Source organism: Phyllobates terribilis, unplaced genomic scaffold (genome assembly GCF_046119375.1).
Source record: "Phyllobates terribilis strain yellow unplaced genomic scaffold, ASM4611937v1 Scaffold_3__8_contigs__length_932513732, whole genome shotgun sequence".
Classification (NCBI taxonomy): Eukaryota; Metazoa; Chordata; class Amphibia; order Anura; family Dendrobatidae; genus Phyllobates; species Phyllobates terribilis.
The window spans coordinates 97,161,211-97,186,559 of record NW_027362763.1 but is presented as its reverse complement, the minus strand read 5'-3'; the positions used below and the strand labels follow the sequence as shown (position 1 = coordinate 97,186,559).

Genomic DNA, 25,349 nt, shown 5'->3' with positions numbered 1-25,349 from the left:
TCCATTCAGCTTGTAAGCGCTCCTCTGATGCTGGAGAGACAAAGTAACTTCTGCTAGCCACCTGTGAGTGCGCACAATTCAGTTCACAGGCTCCGTATACTGCTGCTATGAACTGTCGATCACCAGGAGCGCACCGTCCCCCGGTAAAGCAGGGAGCCGGGAGGCAGGGAGCTGCGTGCTCTTGAAGTGCTATGTTAAGACAACCCCATAAAGGGCTTCTTTTTTTTTTTTTCTCCAAAAGAGGTTCTTCAGTAGCTGAGCAGTGTATTAATAGGATTGCTGCCCTCTCTTAATACAAGCTTGTAACCGGCATGGTGAAGTGATGTTTAGAAACTTCATAAATAAATAAAACTGGGGCGCGGAGCAGAAAGAATTACTCGGGATCTGAAAATATCTAGAGCTGCGTATAATTAATGTGCTCTGCAAATATATAGAGGGGCTTAGGAAAAATCATAAAGGAGAGGCTCACCAGTAATGAGTCCACCTGTCGGCTTCAGGCTGGCAAACTGCTGGTCGTGCTTAGCCCGCTCCTCCGTAGTGATCGCCCACATGTTTGGCCCTCCTGCAAGCAAAACATGCAAAGTTATATAAAAAGTTCTGAAAAGAAACTTCCACCGCACACAGGAAACTCAGAGGTAAAACGCTGCCGCTTACTCCCCCCGTCACCACATCCACAGCTCCGATATAAGGCGGCCCTGCAAGGTCTACAGGGGAAGTCGCTCCTGCAGTCAGTTCATCTTGTGCAACTTCCTGCTGCCTCTAAATCTTGAAATTCCAAGGTCCTCATATATTTAAGAACTTCTCACAGACTGTCTTGGGTTTCCTCAGGACTATTTTTAAAAAACAAGGTGTAATGCTTCATTCTTCCTGCGGAGGCACTGCAGGGAAAGTCTACACTTAATAGCCAGGTTTCTCTGTCGATCAGAAATGATCTCTGGGGAATGATCTTGAAATGGACCCGTTAATATATAAATGCCTCAATTTTCATGATGTACCTAATAAATAGGTGTCATAACGGCCCATGGGTGACGGATGCTTCAGACGTAGCGGCGTTTTCCAGATTTACCAGCGATTTCAATCACACCCCTAGTAGTAATTATTGTGCCACCATGCTGCCCGCTGGCTGTTTCCGCCATCGTGTAAGCAGGGTGCACGGTGTGGCAGGCCTCCTGTCTATCATCAGGCTTTTCCTAAAACACAGCACTGACTTCATGCGCACAGATATAGCAGAGCTGAATGGGTCACCGGCTGTTTCTTTTCTGCACCATGCCAACACGAAACAATAAAGCAAGGTGGTGTCTTCTTGTGCAGAGCGCAGCTCTGCTACATACCGAAGCTTTACCCAGGCTCTGATGAAATATCTGCAGCTTACAACCTCAGCCAAACAGAATGAGTCCGGACAACGATCTCTGACCGGTCACCAGTAAACAGGAAAAGCTCAGGAGGAGATGAATCAGCTTCTGGAGAATTAAAGGGAACCTGACGGTGGAACCACGCTGCGTGAGCCGCAGGAACCGGGAGTCAGAGGCCGACTGTTACTGCGGCTGTGGGCGGACTAGTCCGAAGAAGGTACTGATGACTACTCGCCGCCCCACTCCCCAGACACACCGCGCTCTCCCTAGGCACAACCATGGATCTGTCAGTCGAGGGGAAGCAAGCACTGGTAACCCGCCGCAGAGCAGAAATCCAGAGAGACACTGCCTGCATGTGGTTTCCAAAGTCTGTCCTCTAAAACGCTGCAGAGTTTTAGAGTAAAACATACACAGCTGCAACTGGTAATAAGTAATGCAATTTATGTACACAGTGACAGCACCAGCAGAATAGTGAGTGCAGCTCTGGAGTATAATACAGGATGTAACTCAGGATCAGTAATGTAATGTATGTACACAGTGACTGCACCAGCAGAATAGTGAGTGCAGCTCTGGAGTAGAATACAGGATTTAACTCAGGATCAGTAATGTAATGTATGTACACAGTGACTGCACCAGCAGAATAGTGAGTGCAGCTCTGGAGTATATTACAGGATGTAACTCAGGATCAGTACTGTAATGTATGTACACAGTGACTGCACCAGCAGAATAGTGAGTGCAGCTCTGGAGTATAATACAGAATGTAACTCAGGATCAGTAATGTAATGTATGTACACAGTGACTGCACCAGCAGAATAGTGAGTGCAGCTCTGGAGTATAATACAGGATGTAACTCAGGATCAGCAATGTAATGTATGTACACAGTGACTGCACCAGCAGAATAGTGAGTGCAGCTCTGGAGTATAACACAGGATGTAACTCCGGATCAGTACAGGATAAGTAATGTAATGTATGTACACAGTGAATGCACCGGCAGAATAGTGAGTGCAGCTCTGGGGTATAATACAGGATGTAACTCAGGATCAGTAATGTAATGTATGTACACAGTGATTCCACCAGCAGAATAGTGAGTGCAGCTCTGGAGTATAATACAGGATGTAACTCAGGATCAGTAATGTAATGTATGTACACAGTGATTCCAGCAGCAGAATAGTGAGTGCAGCTTTGGGGTATAATACAGGATGTAACTCAGGATCAGTAATGTAATGTATGTACACAGTGATTCCACCAGCAGAATAGTGAGCGCAGCTCTGGAGTATAATACAGGATGTAACTCAGGATCAGTACAGGATCAGTAATTTATGTACACAGTGACTGCACCAGCAGAATAGTGAGTGCAGCTCTGGAGTATAATACAGAATGTAACTCAGGATCAGTACAGGATCAGTAATGTAATGTATGTACACAGTGACTGCACCAGCAGAATAGCGAGTGCAGCTCAGGAGTATAATACAGGATGTAACTCAGGATCAGTACAGGATAAGTAATGTAATGTATGTACACAGTGACTGCACTAGCAGAATAGTGATTGCAGCTCTGGAGTATAATACAGGAGGTACCTCAGGATCAGTAATGTAATGTATGTACACAGTGACTGCACCAGCAGAATAGTGAGTGCAGCTCTGGGGTATAATACAGGATGTAACTCAGGATCAGTACAGGATCAGTAATGTAATGTATGTACACAGTGACTGCACCAGCAGAATAGTGAGTGCAGCTCTGGGGTATAATACAGGATGTAACTCAGGATCAGTACAGGATCAGTAATGTAATGTATGTACACAGTGACTGCACCAGCAGAATAGCGAGTGCAGCTCAGGAGTATAATACAGGATGTAACTCAGGATCAGTACAGGATAAGTAATGTAATGTATGTACACAGTGACTGCACTAGCAGAATAGTGATTGCAGCTCTGGAGAATAATACAGGAGGTAACTTAGGATCAGTAATGTAATGTACGTACACAGTGACTGCACCAGCAGAATAGTGAGTGCAGCTCTGGAGTATAATACAGGATGTAACTCAGGATCAGCACAAAGTAAGTAATGTAATGTATGTACACAGCGACTGCACTAGCAGAATAGTGAGTGCAGCTCTGGAGTATAATACAGGAGGTAACTCAGGATCAGTAATGTAATGTATGTACACAGTGACTGCACCAGCAGAATAGTGAGTGCAGCTCTGGAGTAGAATACAGGATGTAACTCAGGATCAGCACAAAGTAAGTAATGTAATGTATGTACACAGCGACTGCACCAGCAGAATAGTGAGTGCAGCTCTGGAGTATAATACAGGATGAAACTCAGGATCAGCACAAGGTAAGTAATGTGTATAATCAAATAAAGTATTAGCAGCTTAATTGGCTCCAATAAAAAAGTGATCTGGTCCTGTGAAATATGGAAAATAGATTATAAGCACAACTTGGTACATGGACTACAGAAGGTGATAAAAAAAAGTAAGTACACGTCTGCACAATATGTTGGGGCCATATAAAACAAAACCAAATAGTTTAAAATGACTGCAAATATATAATGAGCAGCTGTATACTACTGGCTGAGCAGCTGTCCTACAGATCGGTCACCACATCATATCAGTCTATTGTACATCAAGAGCAGAGACATTATAATCTCCGGGCAGTAATATATCAGTATTTACAGAGGCAGAGAAATGACTCCGTGCTGCAGAAACACGACACTGTCACAAAACCCAGCTACCCCGAGCCCAGAGCGCTGCCTCCAGTCACTGCTGTCTTTCCCTGTGCCAAAACCGGGGCTCCGTCTCCAGCACAGAAACTGCAACGCCGGCTAATAAGCCACCGCGGGCACACAGCCAGATTACTGGAATTAGCTATAAAACTGGTGATGAATAGACTATCAAAAGAGAAATAATCCAAATCCAGGAGAAAAACCTGACTTAAGTCAAGCTATACTGAGTCTGTACGGATCCTGAGTTACATCCTGTATTATACTCCAGAGCTGCACTCACTATTCTGCTGGTGCACTCACTGTGTACATACATTACTGATCCTATACTGATCCTGAGTTGCATCCTGTATTATACTCCAGAGCTGCACTCACTATTCTGCTGATGCAGTCACTGTGTACATACATTACATTACTGATCCTGAGTTACATCCTGTATTATACTCCAGAGCTGTACTCACTATTCTGCTGGTGCAGTCACTGTGTACATACATTACATTAGTTATCCTGTACTGATACTGAGTTACATCCTGTATTATACTCCAGAGTTGTACTCACTATTCTGCTGGTGCAGTCACTGTGTACATACATTACATTACTGATCCGGAGTTACATCCTGTATTATACTCCAGAGCTGCACTCACTATTCTGCTGGTGCAGTCACTGTGTACATACATTACATTACTGATCCTGAGTTACATCCTGTATTCTACTCCAGAGCTGTACTCACTATTCTGCTGGTGCAGTCACTGTGTACATACATTACATTAGTTATCCTGTACTGATACTGAGTTACATACTGTATTATACTCCAGAGTTGCACTCACTATTCTGCTGGTGCAGTCACTGTGTACATACATTACATTACTGATTTTGTACTGATCCTGAGTTACATCCTGTATTATACTCCAGAGCTGCACTCACTATTCTGCTGGTGCACTCACTGTGTACATACATTACATTACTGATCCTGTACTGATACTGAGTTACCTCCTGTATTATACTCCAGAGCTGCACTCACTATTCTGCTGGTGCAGTCACTGTGTACATACATTACATTACTGATCCTGTACTGATCCTGAGTTACCTCCTGTATTATACTCCAGAGCTGCACTCACTATTCTGCTGGTGCAGTCACTGTGTACATACATTACATTACTGATCCTGTACTGATCCTGAGTTACATCCTGTATTGTACTCCAGAGCTGCACTCACTATTCTGCTGGTGCAGTCACTGTGTACATACATTACATTACTGATCCTGATTTACATCCTGTATTATACTCCAGAGCTGCAATCACTATTCTGCTGGTGCAGTCACTGTGTACATACATTACATTACTGATCCTGAGTTACATCCTGTATTATACTCCAGAGCTGCACTCACTATTCTGCTGGTGCAGTCACTGTGTACATACATTACATTACTGATCCTGATTTACATCCTGTATTATACTCCAGAGCTGCACTCACTATTCTGCAAAAGCTACATCTCAGCATCATAGTAGATAAAGATGACGGTGATTCACAAAAAGAAAGCAAATAAAAAACTGAAGCTAACATGCCACATCAGATAGTAATCCTATATCGCAGTCTATATTCCCTTCCCCAGCAGTGTGTGGAGACATACTCACCATTCAGGGCCGTGGGAAAGTGAGGCATGGTGTTCCGCAGCATGTCTTGTTAACTCCAGGCCATCTGCAAACACAACACACAAACACGGTCCTTGTTAATAATGATGCCAAGTGTGGGCCCCGCTGTGCGCACACAACGCTGCTTCTTAATGACAGACAAGAAGACAATGGTGGGGGCTGACGGTGGTCCATGAATGGGGGCTGGGAGAGGTCACTGTATATTAGAAGGTAGACACGGCACCCACTACTGTACCCTGTCTGTCTGGAGATGAATCAGTGGCACCGGATGGTAGTAAAAAGGCGCTGGCACAGACTTCATTCCGGGCTGCTGCACACTGCCTGCTTATGTATACGGATATGTACAGAAAGACTTTGTGGGGGGAAGAATATAGAATAAAAAGAGGCAAAAAATATCCCAAAACATTGCGGCTGTCAGCTAAGAGCAAACTACATCCCAAGCGGCAGGTACGAATATCCTAAGTTATGACTTTAGTGACCAAAATAATTTTATTTTTCATTATTTTTATTTACTTTATTTTAACATTTTGGGGAATAAGCAACGTCTCTTCCAAAAAAAAAATCCATGTGTGTTAGGTTAACCCTTGGGGATAAACATTTTGGAACTGTTTAATTTTGTTTCCAAGCAGATTGCTTCTTGCGGAAGGGAATAAAATAAGAATCCATCAGTGAGCCCATTCTGACGGGAGAGACTGTAACTCCTTGGATGTTCTTCTCTGTAAACTGTGCGCACATAACATAAGTGCTTGAAAAACTCTTCAAAACTGCTTCAAGGAAACAAAAAAAAAAAATTCCTCCAAGGAGTGTTTACTGACGCAGACTTTGCTGGAAAACTCAAAAAATAAATAAATCTCCGTGAAGATACCTTTAGACTGAGAGGCCAAAGTCTATAAGACTACCGATCCCTGGGGAACTTCAGATGCTGCAGCTCCTAAGAGGCTCAAAAGGTTTATTTATTTAGATTAAATAATATTAAAAAAATAATAATAAAATTTATATATATATATATATATATATATATATATATATATATATATATATATATATATATATATATATATATATATATATATATATATATATATATACACACAGTATATATATTTTGTTATTATTTTTTATTTTATTTTTGCTTTTTGTTTTTATTATTTTTTTTGCAACTTAAAAGGGGTTGTTTACTTTCATTACAAGTTAGCCCCTGATCCAGCACTCCCCCTAAATGCTGTAAGGAGCATCCCATCACAGGATACCTCGCAGCGGAGCGAGGTGCCTCCTCATCTAATGACAAACTCCCTACAATTCATGATAATATAATTTAATTGGATAAATGGTTAAACGTAATGCACTTAAATGTGCACTAGCTCTCAGCTTGCCTAGGACCTGTTTCTATGAATCTACCGTCAGGAATATTCCCTATACAGCGCCTGCCCTCAGGTGTCCAATCCAAGTACACAGATCCCGGATCTCTGGCATTTTGCAGCTTTACAGCAGCTGAACTCATAACGAAAGTCAAACACTCACATACGACCATGTGTTTTGCACTTAGTCAATCACAAATGCAAATTTAGATATCTGACAAACCATATGTTTTCCCTCACTTCACCTTTATCTACTGGCTCACATAGTTTCTTCATGGTAGACAGAATGTATGTAAATATAAAAAGAAAAACAACATTATTTAGGCTCAAACCCAGAGAATATAACACGGCAGATCATCTACTGTTAATGCCTGTATATAAGAGTACAGACAGATCTCCAAGAAAACGTGATTATATAACGCCTATAATACTGCCCCCTCAGTACAAGAATATAACTACTATAATACTGCTCCTATGTACAAGAATATAACTACGATAATACTGCCCCCTATATACAAGAATATCACTACTATAATACTGCCCCTATGTACAAGAATATAACTACTATAATACTGCTCCCCTATGTACAAGAATATAACTACTATAATACTGCTCCCCTATGTACAAGAATATAGCTACTATAATACTGCCCCCTATGTACAAGAATATAACTGCTATAATACTGCCCCCTATGTACAAGAATATAACTACTATAATACTGCTCCTATATACAAGAATATAGCTACTATAATACTGCTCACTATGTACAAGAATATAACTACTATAATACTGCCGCCTATGTACAGGAATATAACTACTATAATACTGCCCCCTATGTACCAGAATATAACTACTATAATACTGCCCCTATGTACAAGAATATAACTACTATAATACTGCTCCTATGTGCAACAATATAACTACTATAATACTGCTTCTATGTACAAGAATATAACTATTATAATACTGCTCCTATATACAAGAATATAGCTACTATAATACTGCCCCCTATGTACAAGAATATAACTATTATAATACTACTCCTATATACAAGAATATAGCTACTATAATACTGCTCCTATGTACAAGAATATAACTACTATAATACTGCCCCTATGTACAAGAATATAACTACTATAATACTGCTCCTATGTACAAGAATATAACTACGATAATACTGCCCCCTATGTACAAGAATATAACTACTATAATACTGGTCCTATGTACTAGAATATAACTACTATAATACTGCCCCTATGTACAAGAATATAACTACTATAATACTGCCCCCTATGTACAAGAATATAACTACTATAATACTGCCCCCTATGTACAAGAATATAACTACTATAATACTGCCCCCTATGTACAAGAATATAACTACTATAATACTGCCCCCTATGTACAAGAATATAACTACTATAATACTGCTCCCTATGTACAAGAATATAACTACTATAATACTGCTCCTATGTACAAGAATATAACTACTATAATACTTCCCCCTATGTACAAGAATATAACTACTATAATACTGCCCCCTATGTACAAGAATATAACTACTATAATACTGCCCCCTATGTACAAGAATATAACTACTATAATACTGCCCCCTATGTACAAGAATATAACTACTATAATACTGCCCCCTATGTATAAGAATATAACTACTATAATACTGCCCCCTATGTACAAGAATATAACTACTATAATACTGCTCCTATGTACAAGAATATAACTACTATAATACTGCTCCTATGTACTAGAATATAACTACTATAATACTGCTCCTATGTGCAAGAATATAACTACTATAATACTGCCCCCTATGTATAAGAATATAACTATTATAATACTGCCCCCTATGTACAAGAATATAACTACTATAATACTGCTCCTATGTACAAGAATATAACTACTATAATACTGCCCCCTATGTACAAGAATATAACTACTATAATACTGCCCCCTATGTACAAGAATATAACTACTATAATACTGCCCCCTATGTACAAGAATATAACTACTATAATACTGCTCCTATGTACAAGAATATAACTACTATAATACTTCCCCCTATGTACAAGAATATAACTACTATAATACTGCCCCCTATGTACAAGAATATAACTACTATAATACTGCCCCCTATGTACAAGAATATAACTACTATAATACTGCCCCCTATGTACAAGAATATAACTACTATAATACTGCCCCCTATGTATAAGAATATAACTACTATAATACTGCCCCCTATGTACAAGAATATAACTACTATAATACTGCTCCTATGTACAAGAATATAACTACTATAATACTGCTCCTATGTACTAGAATATAACTACTATAATACTGCTCCTATGTGCAAGAATATAACTACTATAATACTGCCCCCTATGTATAAGAATATAACTACTATAATACTGCCCCCTATGTACAAGAATATAACTACTATAATACTGCTCCTATGTACAAGAATATAACTACTATAATACTGCCCCCTATGTACAATAATATAACTACTATAATACTGCCCCCTATGTACAAGAATATAACTACTATAATACTGCCCCTATGTACAAGAATATAACTACTATAATACTGCTCCTATGTGCAAGAATATAACTACTATAATACTGCTCCTATGTACAAGAATATAACTACTATAATACTGCCCCCTATGTACAATAATATAACTACTATAATACTGCCCCCTATGTATAAGAATATAACTACTATAATACTGCCCCCTATGTATAAGAATATAACTACTATAATACTGCCCCCTATGTACAAGAATATAACTACTATAATACTGCCCCTATGTACAAGAATATAACTACTATAATACAGCCCCCTATTTACAAGAATATAACTACTATAATACTGCCCCCTATGTACAAGTATATAACTACTATAATACAGCCCCCTATGTACAAGAATATAACTACTATAATACTGCCCCTATGTACAAGAGTATAACTACTATAATACTGTTCCTATGTACAAGAATATAACTACTATAATACTGCCCCCTATGTATAAGAATATAACTGCTATAAGCAGATTTGCATTTATAAACCTACACGCGCTGGTTGTGTTATCGGCTATCATGACTACAGGTGAGACTATGGTTTTCACTCTACAAATCCCTTGTGCTTTTATTTGCCTGGCAGTAATTAGTATTTCTAATCCTGGACAGAATAAAATGTACATAGAACTTCAGGCTGAACGTCGTGCTTGGCACAATGTATTTTTTTCCATTAATTATAGCGGATGAATGCCCTCTGTACAGTAATACCGTGCTGGGTCTGCACTGCTTAGTAAGTCACATTTTTCGAGGTATTATAAAAATTCTTCTTTATTATCTAAAACTGGGATGAAATAAAAAGTATCCACATGATGCCCTGCAGGGATGGCAGAATCCGCAGGTCACCCAGGTAAATAAATGGATCTAAAAAAGATGTGGAAATGCCGGAAATTGCCACGGGTTCTCTCATCTGTGCAATTCTAAGGAAATCCAGAAAACATGATGTGTTGGGGGCCACAAGGACTGGAATTTGGGAAATAGTGGTCTAAGAGACCCAAAGGATATATCGTCAACATGCCTCTATTGAAAATAATGTATTCTGAGCTGCAGTCCCAAGAACGGCCACTACACAGTGAACGGCACTATGGATTTACCACTGCTGATGGTGGGGTTGTCAGATCTGGTGTAGATGACCTATCCTAAGGACAGGTCATCCATATCTAACATATTAGGCTTAAAGGGCTATTCCCATCTCCAAGATCCTATTCCAATATGTAGTAGGTGTAATAATAATGATATTAGCAAATACCTCCAATTAGAAATGTAGTATAGTATTTTTGATTTGCTATGTCTTTTTCCTCATGTGTGGGCATTGCAGGACCTTAAGTATCCATGGTTACGACCACTGATATAGTGAGAGTTAGTTAGCTAGCTGCTAGTGGTCGTAACCATGGATACCCAAGGTCCTGTATTTCCGACACATGAGGCAAGTGGCATAGCGAATGAAAAATACTATACTATACTACATTTCTAATTGGAGGTATTTGCTAATATTATTATTACACCTACTACATATTGGGATAGGATCTTGGAGATGGGAATACCCCTTTAAGCCGGCTGAACCTGTCAATATCGACAGGTTTGGTCGACAGTCTAATGTGTATGGTGGCGCCAGCCCTGAAGGTCAGGGCAGATGTCAATCGCACATGTCTGATTTCAGACTGGTGATCGCATTATTCCCCGAGACAAGCCGCCGGCCAACGTGTCAATCGACAGCTTTCTCATAGAGAACACGGGAGCGCTCCGCCAAACTAGCGCATGCGTGTGGGAGAGTCGGCAGAGATGGCTGTCGGCCGAAGCATTGTTCCACTAGCGTTTATGGCCAGTTTTAATCCTGAGCAACCATAAGGCTATGTGCCCACGATGCAGAAATGCTCCGGATTTTTCCTGAGCGTTTCTGTATCTCCCTGGCAGAAAAAACACATGCGGACTGGAGATGCGGACTGGAGATGCGGACTGGAGATGCGGACTGGAGATGCGGACTGGAGATGCGGACTGGAGATGCGGACTGGAGATGCGGACTGGAGATGCGTTTTCCTGCCAGGGACATGCGGAAGTGAAGCGTTCTTCACATGCGGGTTGACAAGCGCTTTCCAAGCGATTTTAGCATCATTGGGAAAGTGCTTGACAACTTGGTCACACTATATAAATCCATGCAGCCGGCATACATTTATATAGTGTGACCGAAAGAATGTTTAAAAATAAAAAAATAAATCTATACTTACCTTCTGATGTCCCCCGCAGTCTTGCTTTGCTCCGTCCTGGCTGCCGGCAGCGGTACACTGAAGGACCTGCCGATGTCAGAGTCGCGTGAACTGTCACATGACTATGACGTCAGCACAGGTCCTTCAGTCCATCGCGATCTGCCGGCATGAGAGGATAAGCGCAGCACGGGCCGTCAGAAGGTAAGTATACAGTTTTCTATGGTACCCGGGTCCAGAGGAGAGTCTTCTCTCCTCTAGACCCGGGTACCATCCGCACACTGAACGCATGGATTCTGCATGTGCTTATCTAGTGAAGCGGAATCCATGCGTTCTAATGCAAGTCAATGGCGGCGAAAACGCCGCGCTTCCGCAAAATAATTGGTAGTGCTTCGTTTTTTTCCGCAATGATAATCCGCAGCGGAAATTTCTACACAGCACATGCGGATTATCATTGGGGAACATGGCAGGCCTTCTACCATGTGTTTTTTAAGCGTTTCTGAAGCGTTTTTGCAGCTGCGGAAACGCTTAAAAAAACGTATCGTGGGCACACATCCTTATAAACATTAATTAGTCCTCCAGTTCAGAATTTGATAGGTGTATGGCACTATAAGTAAACATTTATTCAATCAGTTCAGGCCCAGGTCATATTTCCCTTTCCTGACCAGGCACATTTTTGTTATTTTCCATACATGAGCTTTTAAAATACCTTTGGGGAGAATTTTAACAACTTAATACATTTTTACTTTTTATTGATTTCCTCTGTAACTGGGGCTGGTATATTAGTTCCAGTTACAAGGGAAATTCAGCCGAGTGGCTGCATAGCAGAGCTGGTCTAGGTCTCCTAGGGCCCAGCAGCTCCCGCTCCCTCACCCCGGGTCTCCTAGGGCCCAGCAGCTCCCGCTCCCTCCCCCGGGTCTCCTAGGGCCCAGCAGCTCCCGCTCCCTCCCCCGGGTCTCCTAGGGCCCAGCAGCTCCCGCTCCCTCCCCCGGGTCTCCTAGGGCCCAGCAGCTCCCGCTCCCTCCCCCGGGTCTCCTAGGGCCCAGCAGCTCCCGCTCCCTCCCCCGGGTCTCCTAGGGCCCAGCAGCTCCCGCTCCCTCCCCCGGGTCTCCTAGGGCCCAGCAGCTCCCGCTCCCTCCCCCGGGTCTCCTAGGGCCCAGCAGCTCCCGCTCCCTCCCCCGGGTCTCCTAGGGCCCAGCAGCTCCTGCTCCCTCCCCCGGGTCTCCTAGGGCCCAGCAGCTCCTGCTCCCTTCCCCAGGTCTCCTAGGGCCCAGCAGCTCCTGCTCCCTTCCCCGGATCTCCTAGGGCCCAGCAGCTCCTGCTCCCTCCCCAGGGTCTCGTACCCCGCAGATCCTGCTCCCTCCCCGGTTTCTGGTGATCGCTTTATCAAGGGGTACAGAGGTGGAAGCGTCGTCAGTGCTTCCTAAACAGTGTATACTGCGATCAGAAGGACAGAAAACCTTCTCTATGGGGAGTCTGGCTGTGTCTGACAAAACAAGTATAATGATTTTGGTCGTGATTGTTTCCACATGTAAAGGGTTTCTGCTATCACCCGATTTTCGGATCCCATTTCCAAACAGACAGGAAATCAGATCTGTGTTTGCTTTATTTCAATAACAAGAGGATCATAAAAAATGTTGACAATAAATATTATATTTACTGCATGAATGGTTACATTGTATCCAGAAAAGTCAGGATACTGCGCAGGGTTATAGTAAGGTATAAGGATAGCAAAAGGTCATCTGATAGCCAGAGCGGACCTCCTGATCCTGACCATTTATGTATAGACAAGCCCTCGCTTAACCTCGTCAGCATGTCTTTACATATAAAAGTAGTGGTATTGCTGTATAGGTGCTTGTCCCCCAATCAAACACCTTTTTTTTTTTTTAGGGATCTGATGCGCCAGTCATGAAAAATCTGGCATTAGAACCCATATGTAAATTAGTCTGGAAGTGAACTAGGGGCGTGTCACTGCACCTGGACTGCTTCTTTCAAGCACCAAGACAAGTTATCAAACTTAAGATGGTTCTGCTGGGAAAAAAGAAGGCTTAGAGGTGATCTTATTACAGTGTACAAATATATGTTGACATTATACATCTTCCTAATCATAAATTTACAACTAGATCTGCAACAATAATAAAGGGGCATCCTCTACGACATAAAGGTCTAATCATTATCACATACGCGGATTCTTTCGCGTCCGAGCGGCGACACTGCGGATTCTAAATATGGACTTCCACATTCTGACCAAAATCAGAAATCTTAATCATTTATATGAAGAATACATTTTGATTATTGCCTTACCCCTCATGCTTTACACCACAGCTCATCTTACTTAGACTGACTACTGAGTATAGGCACAAGTCCAGCACTAGTAAGGAATCAATGCATGGAAAGCTGGGATAAAATAAATATAACTACAAGTGACGTATGATTGATGAATAAAGCCCAAACTCTGAGAAATCAGCAGTGTAGATTCCCATTTTATTGTGGGTCACCTCAGGGACTTTTAGGAGGAAACAATCAGTACGATGCACTTATTTAGTAACAGAATAGGGGACCAGAGACATTACTAATCCAGTATGGCCTTAGCGGACCCCAGGATTCTGCAGAGAGCCGCCTGCTGCATTCTTGCGGAGGGTGGGAAGTGGCTGCTTTATGTGGAAAGTCATAGTGGCCCTGACAGACAAATCAATAGTGCAGAGTGCAGGGCGACGCTTCACAGCTCACCCGCGCTGCCCGCCTGCCCCTGACTGTACTACTGGCCGGGGATGGAGTCAGAAGAAAATGACTACAGGGACTGGGGATACTGTAATAAAGAGCAAGTGCAGAGCTACACACAGAGCATGAAAGTGCTGCAAAAGCATCCTACACAGCATGATAAAATCCACCCATACCCTGCCGGTATAGGCAGCAGACCACCTGCCAGATCTTTCATTAACCCCTGAAGCATGGGGCCCCCGCTTGTACTTTTAAGTTCCATTAAAAGTACAAGAAAAACATTTGTGATATTCAGACGCATTTAAAGTCAGTGCGGCTCGAAACGCGTCAGATATCAAGGGAGTATTTTTGTACTTTTGGTGGAACGTTAACAAAAGTTTTTTGATTTTTTTAATGCACTAGGTGCTAGATTTGAAACCCGACTATGTTCAAAAAATCTCCATGTGAATAAAACGCAAAAAAAATAAATAAATAAGACTAGTATCATAAGGTTGTGCCACTGTGTAACTGGACAGGCCTGACCATCAGGACATCGCCGTACGAGCCGTCACTTAGCTTTTCCAGAAGCAGATGTGCCGGTGTACAACTAAAGAACCAGGGGCGGGGCGGATCAAAGATTGGGGCTCGATTATGGAAAGTTTATTACTGGAAAAGAAGCCGATCTGAGAAATAATCCATATACGAAATAGGAGAAAGCGGCCTCCATCTAAGCCCTAGTGGGAAACCTCATCATCAATACCAATCTGTATATACCATATACTGCACTGAGAGCCTCCTAACACGACAGCTACCTACACTGTGACCCCAAACATGAGCTGTATGGAGTAATATACTGTGCAGAGGAACAACCAATCCCGCCATAAACCTGGCCGCACATATTCCTTCATTACAACACTTCATTTTTTTTCTAGATTTGCCATTGCTCGAGAATACTGATATTCCCTTTAAAAAAAAAAAACCCACAAGGGAAAATTAGTTAACTTGTGTCTAAAGCAAAAAAAAATATCAGATAGGGAGCGCTGTTTAATATTAGATTAAAAAAATGTCAGCAGCCCCCTTATCAAAGGGCTCAGAACACGTATATTAATAAAATAATAAAAAAAATAGCCTCCCCGATTCTGCGTCACTCCAGCTCTCACACTGCCAGATTCCTCAACAGTCTCAGCTTCCTGCTGCATCCCGACTTAGGGACATGTGAACACCACTGCAGCCAATCACTGACCGTAGAGGTGACATACAGTCAGTGATTGGCTAGGGGCTTTAAAGAAGAAAAAAAATAAATAATAAAAAATAATATTATTATATATATTTTACACACTCACTGCTTCCTCTTTCAGCTGAGAAGATGCATCATGTGGCCACTGATTGGCTGCAGTGGTCACTTTTTGTCTGGATGAAAGAAACAATCTTCTGCTCGTATTTCCTGCTCAGCTAGGGCAAAGCTGGTGATTGGCTGCAGCGGTCACATGATGCCTTCTTTTCTGCTCCCAGTCAGAAGAAAAGGCCATGAGCATGGCAGGAGCAATGGTAATCGCTTGAAGGAGCTGTGGGATCCAGTAGGCGTCCAGGTTCAGCATTATTCTAGCACAGTCATGGGCCCATTTAAAAAAATATATATATTTTGGAGTAGTGGGCAACCCCTTTACAGATAAGTCAAAAATTTAAAAATCCCGGAAAATCCCTTTAAATTATTCTTTGTGAAAAGATAAGAGGTCTTTAGAATTTCGAAATAATGTAAAAGACTAAAGATCAGTACAACAAAAAAAATCTTGAAATAAAACCCCAAAAAAAGTAAAAGATCCTTTTGCGCTCGAAACCTTGACCAATTCCCACTCGTGTGTAGGCGGCGTCAATGGTGGATGTAGCTTTAAATTAGACACCACAAAGAGTGAATTTGTTGGTATTTCTGATCCGCCCCGGCTCCTCCGAACAATAAGAAGCTGCGATGAGTCAGTCGATATCACATCCGCACCGCGGGGAATAAATTGCATGTTCTCCGGAGACGTTAATAACACGACTCCTGTTGTTGGTACACAGAAACAACTGTAAGTGGAGCAGGAATAATGGTGCCCACGTGTACGGCACCCCCACAAGTGGATCTGTCTGTATAGGGACCCCCCGGGCAAGACCCTTCTAAAGACCTTATGGAGAGTCATCAATCGTTAAAGTGTCCACTTTCGGATAAAATTATTTTTCCTTCCCATTGATTCCAGAGGTGAAGACTAACGCAGGTATATAATCTCGCCAGAATGGGGTCAACATAGGCAATAAATGGGTTTCATGATTTCTGGGGGGGGGGCCAACAGAATGGCGCTTCGCACTACACAGACTTGTTTTAGGTAGAGCAGGAAAAACAGACGTGACGGCACAGAGGGCTAAGGAGCGAGCGGAGAGGTTTGCATGTACGGTACTTTCTCATTAGGAATATATTTTACTAGATGGTGGCCTGATTCAAACGCATCGGGTATTCTAGAATATGTATGCGGTACCCCGGACGCAATGAGCAGAGCGGTGTTTAAATTTGGCGTCAATATCGCTGATAGGTCACGGCCGGTCATCTCCCGGCTGCATCACGGCTGACCTCCGTGCGGCAGATGAGCCGCCAACAGCCGCCATCTTTTTCTGAAATCCCGCGTCGCTGATTGGCCGTGACCAATCAGCGACGCGGGATTTCCTGGACAGAAGGACAGACAGCCAGAAAGACAGACGGGATAAGACAATTATATATATATTAGATGACTTTTTTTCATTGCCCGGATCCAAGAAAAACGCTGGTGACAGAAAGAAACCGTCTGCACTCAGCATCTACATATGTAACACGCTATAATTAGGCGTCTCATAGGAACGCCCGCTCCCTGCACATGGATAAGCAGCGTATTCAGCCGGGTACCTTACATCTGACTAATGACACTTATTTGCAATTCCAACCTGGAAAACAGATCCTGCATTTAGCAATGTGCAAGTAACCCTTTCATCACCACAATACTAGCGATGCAGAGCGAAAAAAATTCTTCCCTTCGGCACTCTTGGTTGGAATAGGATCCCCGAGGACAAGTTCTCCCCCGGCAAAAAAAAGCAATTCTGATCTGCTCTGGTTCTTCACATTTTTGCTGTGATTTTTTATGCTGTTTTTAAGCAGAACACTTAAAATTGTGCGTTAGATATTTGCACTTAAAAACAGAATTGTATTTTTTTTACATGCATTTTTTTGGGCTCCCAATAGAAAAAACAATGGGGATGAAAAAAAAGCACCAAAAAAACCTAAGCTCCAACAGCTCCAGACGCTCCAACAGCTCAAATACAGTGACCCCGTTGTTTCCCTGCAGGACGTGGTCATTATTTGCAGTCGTGGAGTCCCAATAACGACAGTCACGCTGCAGTTTCTCTCGCAGCGATCGTGGTAAGAAGTTGATTTGATGTCATAAAAGCAAAAAAAAAAAAAAAAAAACACACTGTGACCGCAACAAGTGAACACAGCCTAAAGGAGCGGTTGTACCCCGGCCGGGCAGCACCTGACTTGCTATGAATGGAAATGAGATGAAATAGTTTGCAGGAGGTGAAGCGGAACGCGCTGTGCACATATACCGGGGGTTATAGCCAAGGTGTGATCACCTCCTGAGAAGGACAGATCAGGGGAGAAAGCTGCAGGACAAGTGTCGTCATCACCATCCAAAACAGGTTTGGTACCCAGATGTGAGTCACAGTGCACTGTCAGCAGACGGAGAAGACTGCCCCACAGATAGGCCGGCCACCGCATGTGATGATGCAAGGTAATAAACAACCAGAGACAAACGGCTTCACATAAACTCACACTGGTCACCTCCCTACATTCTCTATGGCCAATCAGGTCTCCCCCCTCCCGTCGACACAGGGGCGCCAGGTCTCCCCCCCTTCCGTCGACACAGGGGCGCCAGGTCTCCCCCCCCCCCCTCCCGTCGACACAGGGGCGCCAGGTCTCCCCCCCCCCTCCCGTCGACACAGGGGCGCCAGGTCTCCCCCCCCCCCTCCCGTCGACACAGGGGCGCCAGGTCTCCCCCCCCCCCCCGTCGACACAGGGGCGCCAGGTCTTGTCTCCCCCCCCCCCCCCGTCGACACAGGGGCGCCAGGTCTTTCTTCCCCCCCCTCCCCCGTCGACACAGGGGCGCCAGGTCTTTCCCCCCCTCCCCCGTCGACACAGGGGCGCCAGGTCTTTCCCCCCCTCCCCCGTCGACACAGGGGCGCCAGGTCTTTCCCCCCCTCCCCCGTCGACACAGGGGCGCCAGGTCTTTCCCCCCCTCCCCCGTCGACACAGGGGCGCCAGGTCTTTCCCCCCCTCCCCCGTCGACACAGGGGCGCCAGGTCTTTCCCCCCCTCCCCCGTCGACACAGGGGCGCCAGGTCTTTCCCCCCCTCCCCCGTCGACACAGGGGCGCCAGGTCTTTCCCCCCCTCCCCCGTCGACACAGGGGCGCCAGGTCTTTCCCCCCCTCCCCCGTCGACACAGGGGAGCCAGGTCTTTCCACCCCTCCCCCGTCGACACAGGGGAGCCAGGTCTTTCCACCCCTCCCCCGTCGACACAGGGGCGCCAGGTCTTTCCCCCCCTCCCCCGTCGACACAGGGGCGCCAGGTCTTTCCCCCCCTCCCCCGTCGACACAGGGGCGCCAGGTCTTTCCCCCCCTCCCCCGTCGACACAGGGGCGCCAGGTCTTTCCCCCCCTCCCCCGTCGACACAGGGGCGCCAGGTCTTTCCCCCCCTCCCCCGTCGACACAGGGGCGCCAGGTCTTTCCCCCCCTCCCCCGTCGACACAGGGGCGCCAGGTCTCCCCCCCCCCCCCCGTCGACACAGGGGCGCCAGGTCTCCCCCCCTCCCGTCGACACAGGGGCGCCAGGTCTCCCCCCCCCCCCCCGTCGACACAGGGGCGCCAGGTCTCCCCCCCTCCCCCGTCAACACAGGGGCGCCAGGTCTCCCCCCCTCCCCCGTCAACACAGGGGCGCCAGGTCTCCCCCCCTCCCGTCGACACAGGGGCGCCAGGTCTCCCCCCCCTCCCCCATCAACACAGGGGCGCCAGGTCTCCCCCCCTCCCCCATCAACACAGGGGCGCCAGGTCTCCCCCCCTCCCGTCGACACAGGGGCGTCAGGTCTCCCCCCCTCCCGTCGACACAGGGGCGTCAGGTCTCCCCCCCTCCCGTCGACACAGGGGCGCCAGGTCTCCCCCCCCTCCCGTCGACACAGGGGCGCCAGGTCTCCCCCCCCTCCCGTCGACACAGGGGCGCCAGGTCTCCCCCCCCTCCCGTCGACAAAGGGGCGCCAGGTCTCCCCCTCCCAACATTGGTGCACCAGGTCTCCTTTGCACCAGGGCACGAAGTCTCACAGCATCGGGGCGCCAGGTCTTCCCTCCCAACATTGGAGCACTAGGTCTCCCCACCTCATCAACGGCGCACCAGGTCTCCCATATCCATCACCGGGACACCAGGTCTCCCCTCCTCCCAACACCGGAGCGCCAGGTATCCTCTCCACAGGGGAACCAGGTCTCCCCTCCTCCTGACATTGTCACAATTTATAATGTTGCTGGCACATTTCTGGCTTATTTACTGTAGCTACAGATACACCCTTTCCCTGACTTTAAGAGAAATTCACAATGACTCACACGTGTCCTAATTACCACATTGTCTGAACACGCCTGTAGTAACCTACGTAATGGAGCAACCGGGCTGCAACAATACCTTCCAGCAGCTCCATGCACCGGACACCCCTTGTACGCCGTCAGATAGGTCAAACACTGCTGCAATGATGCTTGCCTTTCCCTATCCCTGGGTTCAGACATCCATTCAACTTCTGTGACCGGTCACCTGTCACAAGACCTGAGTGGCCTGTGATTGGCTGCAGCAGTCAGGAGCGCTGTTCAAGTCACTGACAATCACAGCCGCATTGGTCCTTTGACCAGTGACATCATCACTGCTGCTTTGCAGGATCCAGAGGTTGTGTCGAGCTGGTGAATAAGGAAAAGCTTGTAAGAGAATTCCAGAACTCAGGCAAAAATTGTATTTACCAGGAAAACTCCTTTAAGGCTAAAGAGCATCACTGGGTCTGAGCAAAAAAAATATAAAATAATATTATTATTATGATTATTATTATTATTACACAAGGGAAACCATAAAGACGCCACGGAATAGGAAGCGCCGTAGTACCAGATGCTCTCAATTACTAAATTACATATTTTCAGATGTTCTGGATTGAGAAATTATCAGACGCTGTGGATTAGGCAATGTTGGAATAAATTATGGACTTGTCAGTAGCAGATGTTCTTTCCTGGCGTCTGCACTGCACGTATCATACAGGAGTGCACACTGGAGGAGGGGAGGTGATCAGCGCACACCTGTCACATATACCTATACACAGTACAGGTCCGAACCCATGCACTGTACACATAGATGTCATCCATCGCTCACCATATTCCCCCGCTGTCCAGAGCACATACGTGACATTCACTATTCCCCCGCGTCCAGAGCACATACGTGACATTCACTATTCCCCCGCGTCCAGAGCACATACGTGACATTCACTATTCCCCCGCGTCCAGAGCACATACGTGACATTCACTATTCCCCCGTGTCCAGAGCACATACATGATATTGATTAGAACCCCATGCTCCACATATAACATGTCACCGGTCTGCTCACCGATGTCCTCTGCTCTTTATAAGTTAAAGTTTACCCCCTTTAATATTTTTTTACATACATGTACACAGGACTAAAAAATCATTTTTGGACTTCGGTTTCAATAAAGCTTTTAGCCGTTTGCCTCCTATATCCTCAGTGTTGCAGAATGAGCCAATTGAGAACCCAGCAGTGAGCTGAGAGTTTGTACTTTTAGGTATTTTTCTGCTGTTAATGCATAAATGGTGTAAAATTTGTCATCATACCCAATTGCAAAAATTATTTTTAGCCCCAAACACCTTAATTTAAGGGATAAAAAAATAACACAACATCCTCAAAGATTGAACGAGCCCCTGAATACATAGAATATGTCCGCCCCCGTGCACATAAGGCGTTTACTACATGCATGTAACATGTCACCTGCCGTCATACACTGCACAGACACAGGACATGGCCGAGCACATACATGAACCGTCACCCGTCCTTCCTTCCCCCAGTACTGACCTCCGGCCGCCGCCGTCTGTCCCACTGCTTCTCTTCCTGCCGCTGCCAGTCTCTCCGTGCCCTGTCGCTACCTCCCACTACAGCAAGCCCCACAGGACAAACCAGCTCCGAGCGCGCACTCGTTACAGCGGCCCAATGACAAGGTGCTGCGCTGACAGAGAAGGCGGGCGGGCGGGCGCGGGCAGGTGCAGTGTTGATCTAGAGGTTAGCGGCAAGGCACTGTGAGAATAGTTGTGCAGCCGGGCGGCGTGAGAAATTTTTCCTTGGGCAACAGGTGTCCAGCGGGGAAGAATAAAAGGCGCCCCCTATAGACTGGGCACCGGCTATGCACTCCAGACCATCATTACCACACTACAAAAGTCAATAAAACTGATGATTTACTCATATAACGATTATGTATGAAGAAGGGGGTGTGGCCTAACCAACGTCGGTCACTCTAGGCCCTGCCTAGTACTCAACAGGCCCCGCCTACTCCTCCCTGGAGAGTGGCGGCCATATTTGAGTGCTCCACCCACACGGTGACAGGGTGTATTGTGGGAACAGTAGGCGCGGCGGTATAAATAGCGCTCGAGGGAGGCTGGGCAGCCATTTTACTGTCAGGCTAAGTGCCCACGATGCAGAAATGCTGCAGATTTTTTCCGCTTCTCCCTGGCAGGAAAAACACATGCAGATTTTACATGCGTTTTTTCCTGCCAGGTAGAAGAGTTTGTCAAGCGTTCTTCACGTGCGTTTCTGCATGCGGGATATCAAGCGCTTTCCAAGTGATTTTTGGAAAAGTGCTTGACAACTTGTTCACACTATATAAATCCATGCAACTGGCATATATAGTAATATTTAAAAAAAAAAAGCATAAAAATGATAAAAAATAAAGATTATACTTACCTTCCGATGGCCCCCGGTCTCCTCAGCGATGCGTCCGGTCTGTTGTATCGGTCACGGTGGTGTGAAAGGACCTACGGTGACATAATAGAGTCATGTGACAGGTCACGCGACCGTCGACGTCAGCGGTCGCGTGACCTGTCCTATGACTAAATGACGTCATGGCAGGTCCTTTCACACCACCACGACCCATAAGACAGACCAGACGGAGCGGAGAAAACTCCGGGGGCCATCAGAAGGTAAGTATAATCTTTATTTTTTATTTTATTCTTTTTTTTACAGGTACCATGGTACCCGAGTCTGGAGGAGAGTCTCCTCTTCTCAAAACCCGGGTACCATCCGCACATTGAACCGTATGTTATCCGCATGTACAGATCCAGTGATGGGGATGACATGTGTTCTAATGCAAGTCAATGGCGGCGAAAACGCCGCGTTAAGGCAAAATAATTGGTAGTGCTGCAGATTTTTCCACAATGATAATCCGCAGCAGAAATTTCCGCAGCATGTGCACAGCACATGCGGATTATTATTGGGGAACATTGCAGACCTTCTACCATGCGTTTTTAAGCGTTTCTGCAGCGGAATTGCTGCTGCGGAAACGCTTAAAAAATGCATAGTGGGCACACAGCCTCAGAGAGGGAGGGAGACGGAGGTAGACATATGTTATAACACCAAGAAAAAGACAATGATGCTTGATTTTTGGATTTTAGAGACAAAGACATAGGTAGTAGGAGAAAGTTGTGATTTATACAGACATTTTATTTAATTGCTCCTAGCAGAAATGACAATTTAGGGCTAATAGTGGTAAAAACACGCAAATCATCCAAAAATGAATAATGCTGGTGAAGGGGGTGTTGGTGCCTAGCGCATACGTCACCGGACAACCCCTTTATCACTTATCCATAGGATAGGGGCTAACTTGTTGTTTGGCAGCATGCGCACCATTCATTCCCTGTGGGGCTGCCGAGTGCTCCAGACTTATTAATACCCTGTGTCCTGAGCACATACGTGATATTTATTATTACCCCACGTCCTGAGCACATACGTGATATTTATTATTACCCCGCGTCCTGAGCACATACATGATATTTATTATTCCCTCATGTCCTGAGGACATATATATTACCCTGTGTCCAGAGCACATACGTGATATTACCCCGTGTCCTGAGCACATACGTGATATTTATTATTACCCCGCATCCTGAGCACATACATGATATTTATTATTTCCTCGTGTCCTGAGGACATATATGATATTATTACCCCATGCCATGAGCACATACGTGATATTTATTATTACCCCACGTCCTGAGCACATACGTGATATTTATTATTACCCCGCGTCCTGAGCACATACATGATATTTATTATTCCCTCATGTCCTGAGGACATATATATTATTACCCGGTGTCCAGAGCACATGCGTGATATTACCCCGTGTCCTGAGCACATACGTGATATTTATTATTACCCCGCGTCCTGAGCACATACATGATATTTATTATTTCCTTGTGTCCTGAGGACATATATGATATTATTACCCCATGTCCTGAGCACATACGTGATATTTATTATTACCCTGCATCCTGAGCACATACATGATATTTATTATTACCTCATGTCCTGAGCACATACATGATATTATTACCCCACGTCCTGAGCACATACAGTACAGACCAAAAGTTTGGACACACCTCATTTAAAGATTTTTCTGTATTTTCATGACTATGAGAATTGTACATTCACACTGAAGGCATCAAAACTATGAATTAACACATGTGGAATTATACACTTAACAAAAAAGTGTGAAACAACTGAAAATATGTCTTATATTCTAGGTTCTTCAAAGTAGCCACTTTTTGCTTTGATGACTGCTTTGCACACTCTTGGCATTCTCTTGATGAGCTTCAAGAGGTAGTCACCGGAAATGGTCTTCCAACAATGTTGAAGGAGTTCCCAGATATGCTTAGCACTTGTTGGCCCTTTTGCCTTCACTCTGCGGTCCAGCTCACCCCAAACCATCTCGATTGGGTTCAGGTCTGGTGACTGTGGAGGCCAGGTCATCTGGCGTAGCACCCCATCACTCTCCTTCTTGGCCAAATAGCCCTTACACGGCCTGGAGGTGTGTTTGGGGTCATTGTCCTGTTGAAAAATAAATAATGGACCAACTGAACGCAAACCGGATGGAATAGCATGCCGCTGCAAGATGCTGTGGTAGCCATGCTGGTCCAGTATGCCTTCAATTTTAAATCCCCAACAGTGTTACCAGCAAAGCACCCCCACACCATCACACCTCCTCCTCCATGCTTCACGGTGGGAACCAGGCATGTAGAGTCCATCCGTTCACCTTTTCTGCGTAGCACAAAGACACGGTGGTTGGAGCCAAAGATCTCAAATTTGGACTCATCAGACCAAATCACAGATTTCCACTGGTCTAATGTCCATCCCTTGTGTTCTTTAGCCCAAACAAGTCTCTTCTGCTTGTTGCCTGTCCTTAGCAGTGGTTTCCTAGCAGCTATTTTACCATGAAAGCCTGCTGCACAAAGTCTCCTCTTAACAGTTGTTGTAGAGATGTGTCTGCTGCTAGAACTCTGTGTGGCATTGACCTGGTCTCTAATCTGAGCTTCTGTTAACCTACGATTTCTGAGGCTGGTGACTCGGATAAACTTATCCTCAGGAGCAGAGGTGACTCTTGGTCTTCCTTTCCTGGGGCGGTCCTCATGTGAGCCAGTTT

At 45.1% G+C, this 25,349-nt stretch overlaps 1 protein-coding gene across 7 annotated transcripts in view; it reads right to left on the bottom strand.

Moving 5' to 3' along the window:
- The window catches only part of ITSN2 (intersectin 2), a 122,171-nt gene extending 100,293 nt beyond the window's left edge, over positions 1-21,878 (bottom strand). For 2 of the 7 annotated variants that reach the window (XM_073674061.1, XM_073674065.1), the window contains exons 1-3: positions 21,737-21,877; positions 5,708-5,771; positions 470-562 (exon numbers count right to left, since the gene is read on the bottom strand). In XM_073674061.1, coding sequence (XP_073530162.1) covers positions 470-562; positions 5,708-5,750 — 136 coding nt within the window. In that variant the 5' untranslated portion in view covers positions 5,751-5,771; positions 21,737-21,877. The other 5 variants (XM_073674069.1, XM_073674066.1, XM_073674068.1 and 2 more) reach the window with 5 other exon arrangements.
- Between the last annotated feature and the right edge of the window lie 3,471 nt (positions 21,879-25,349).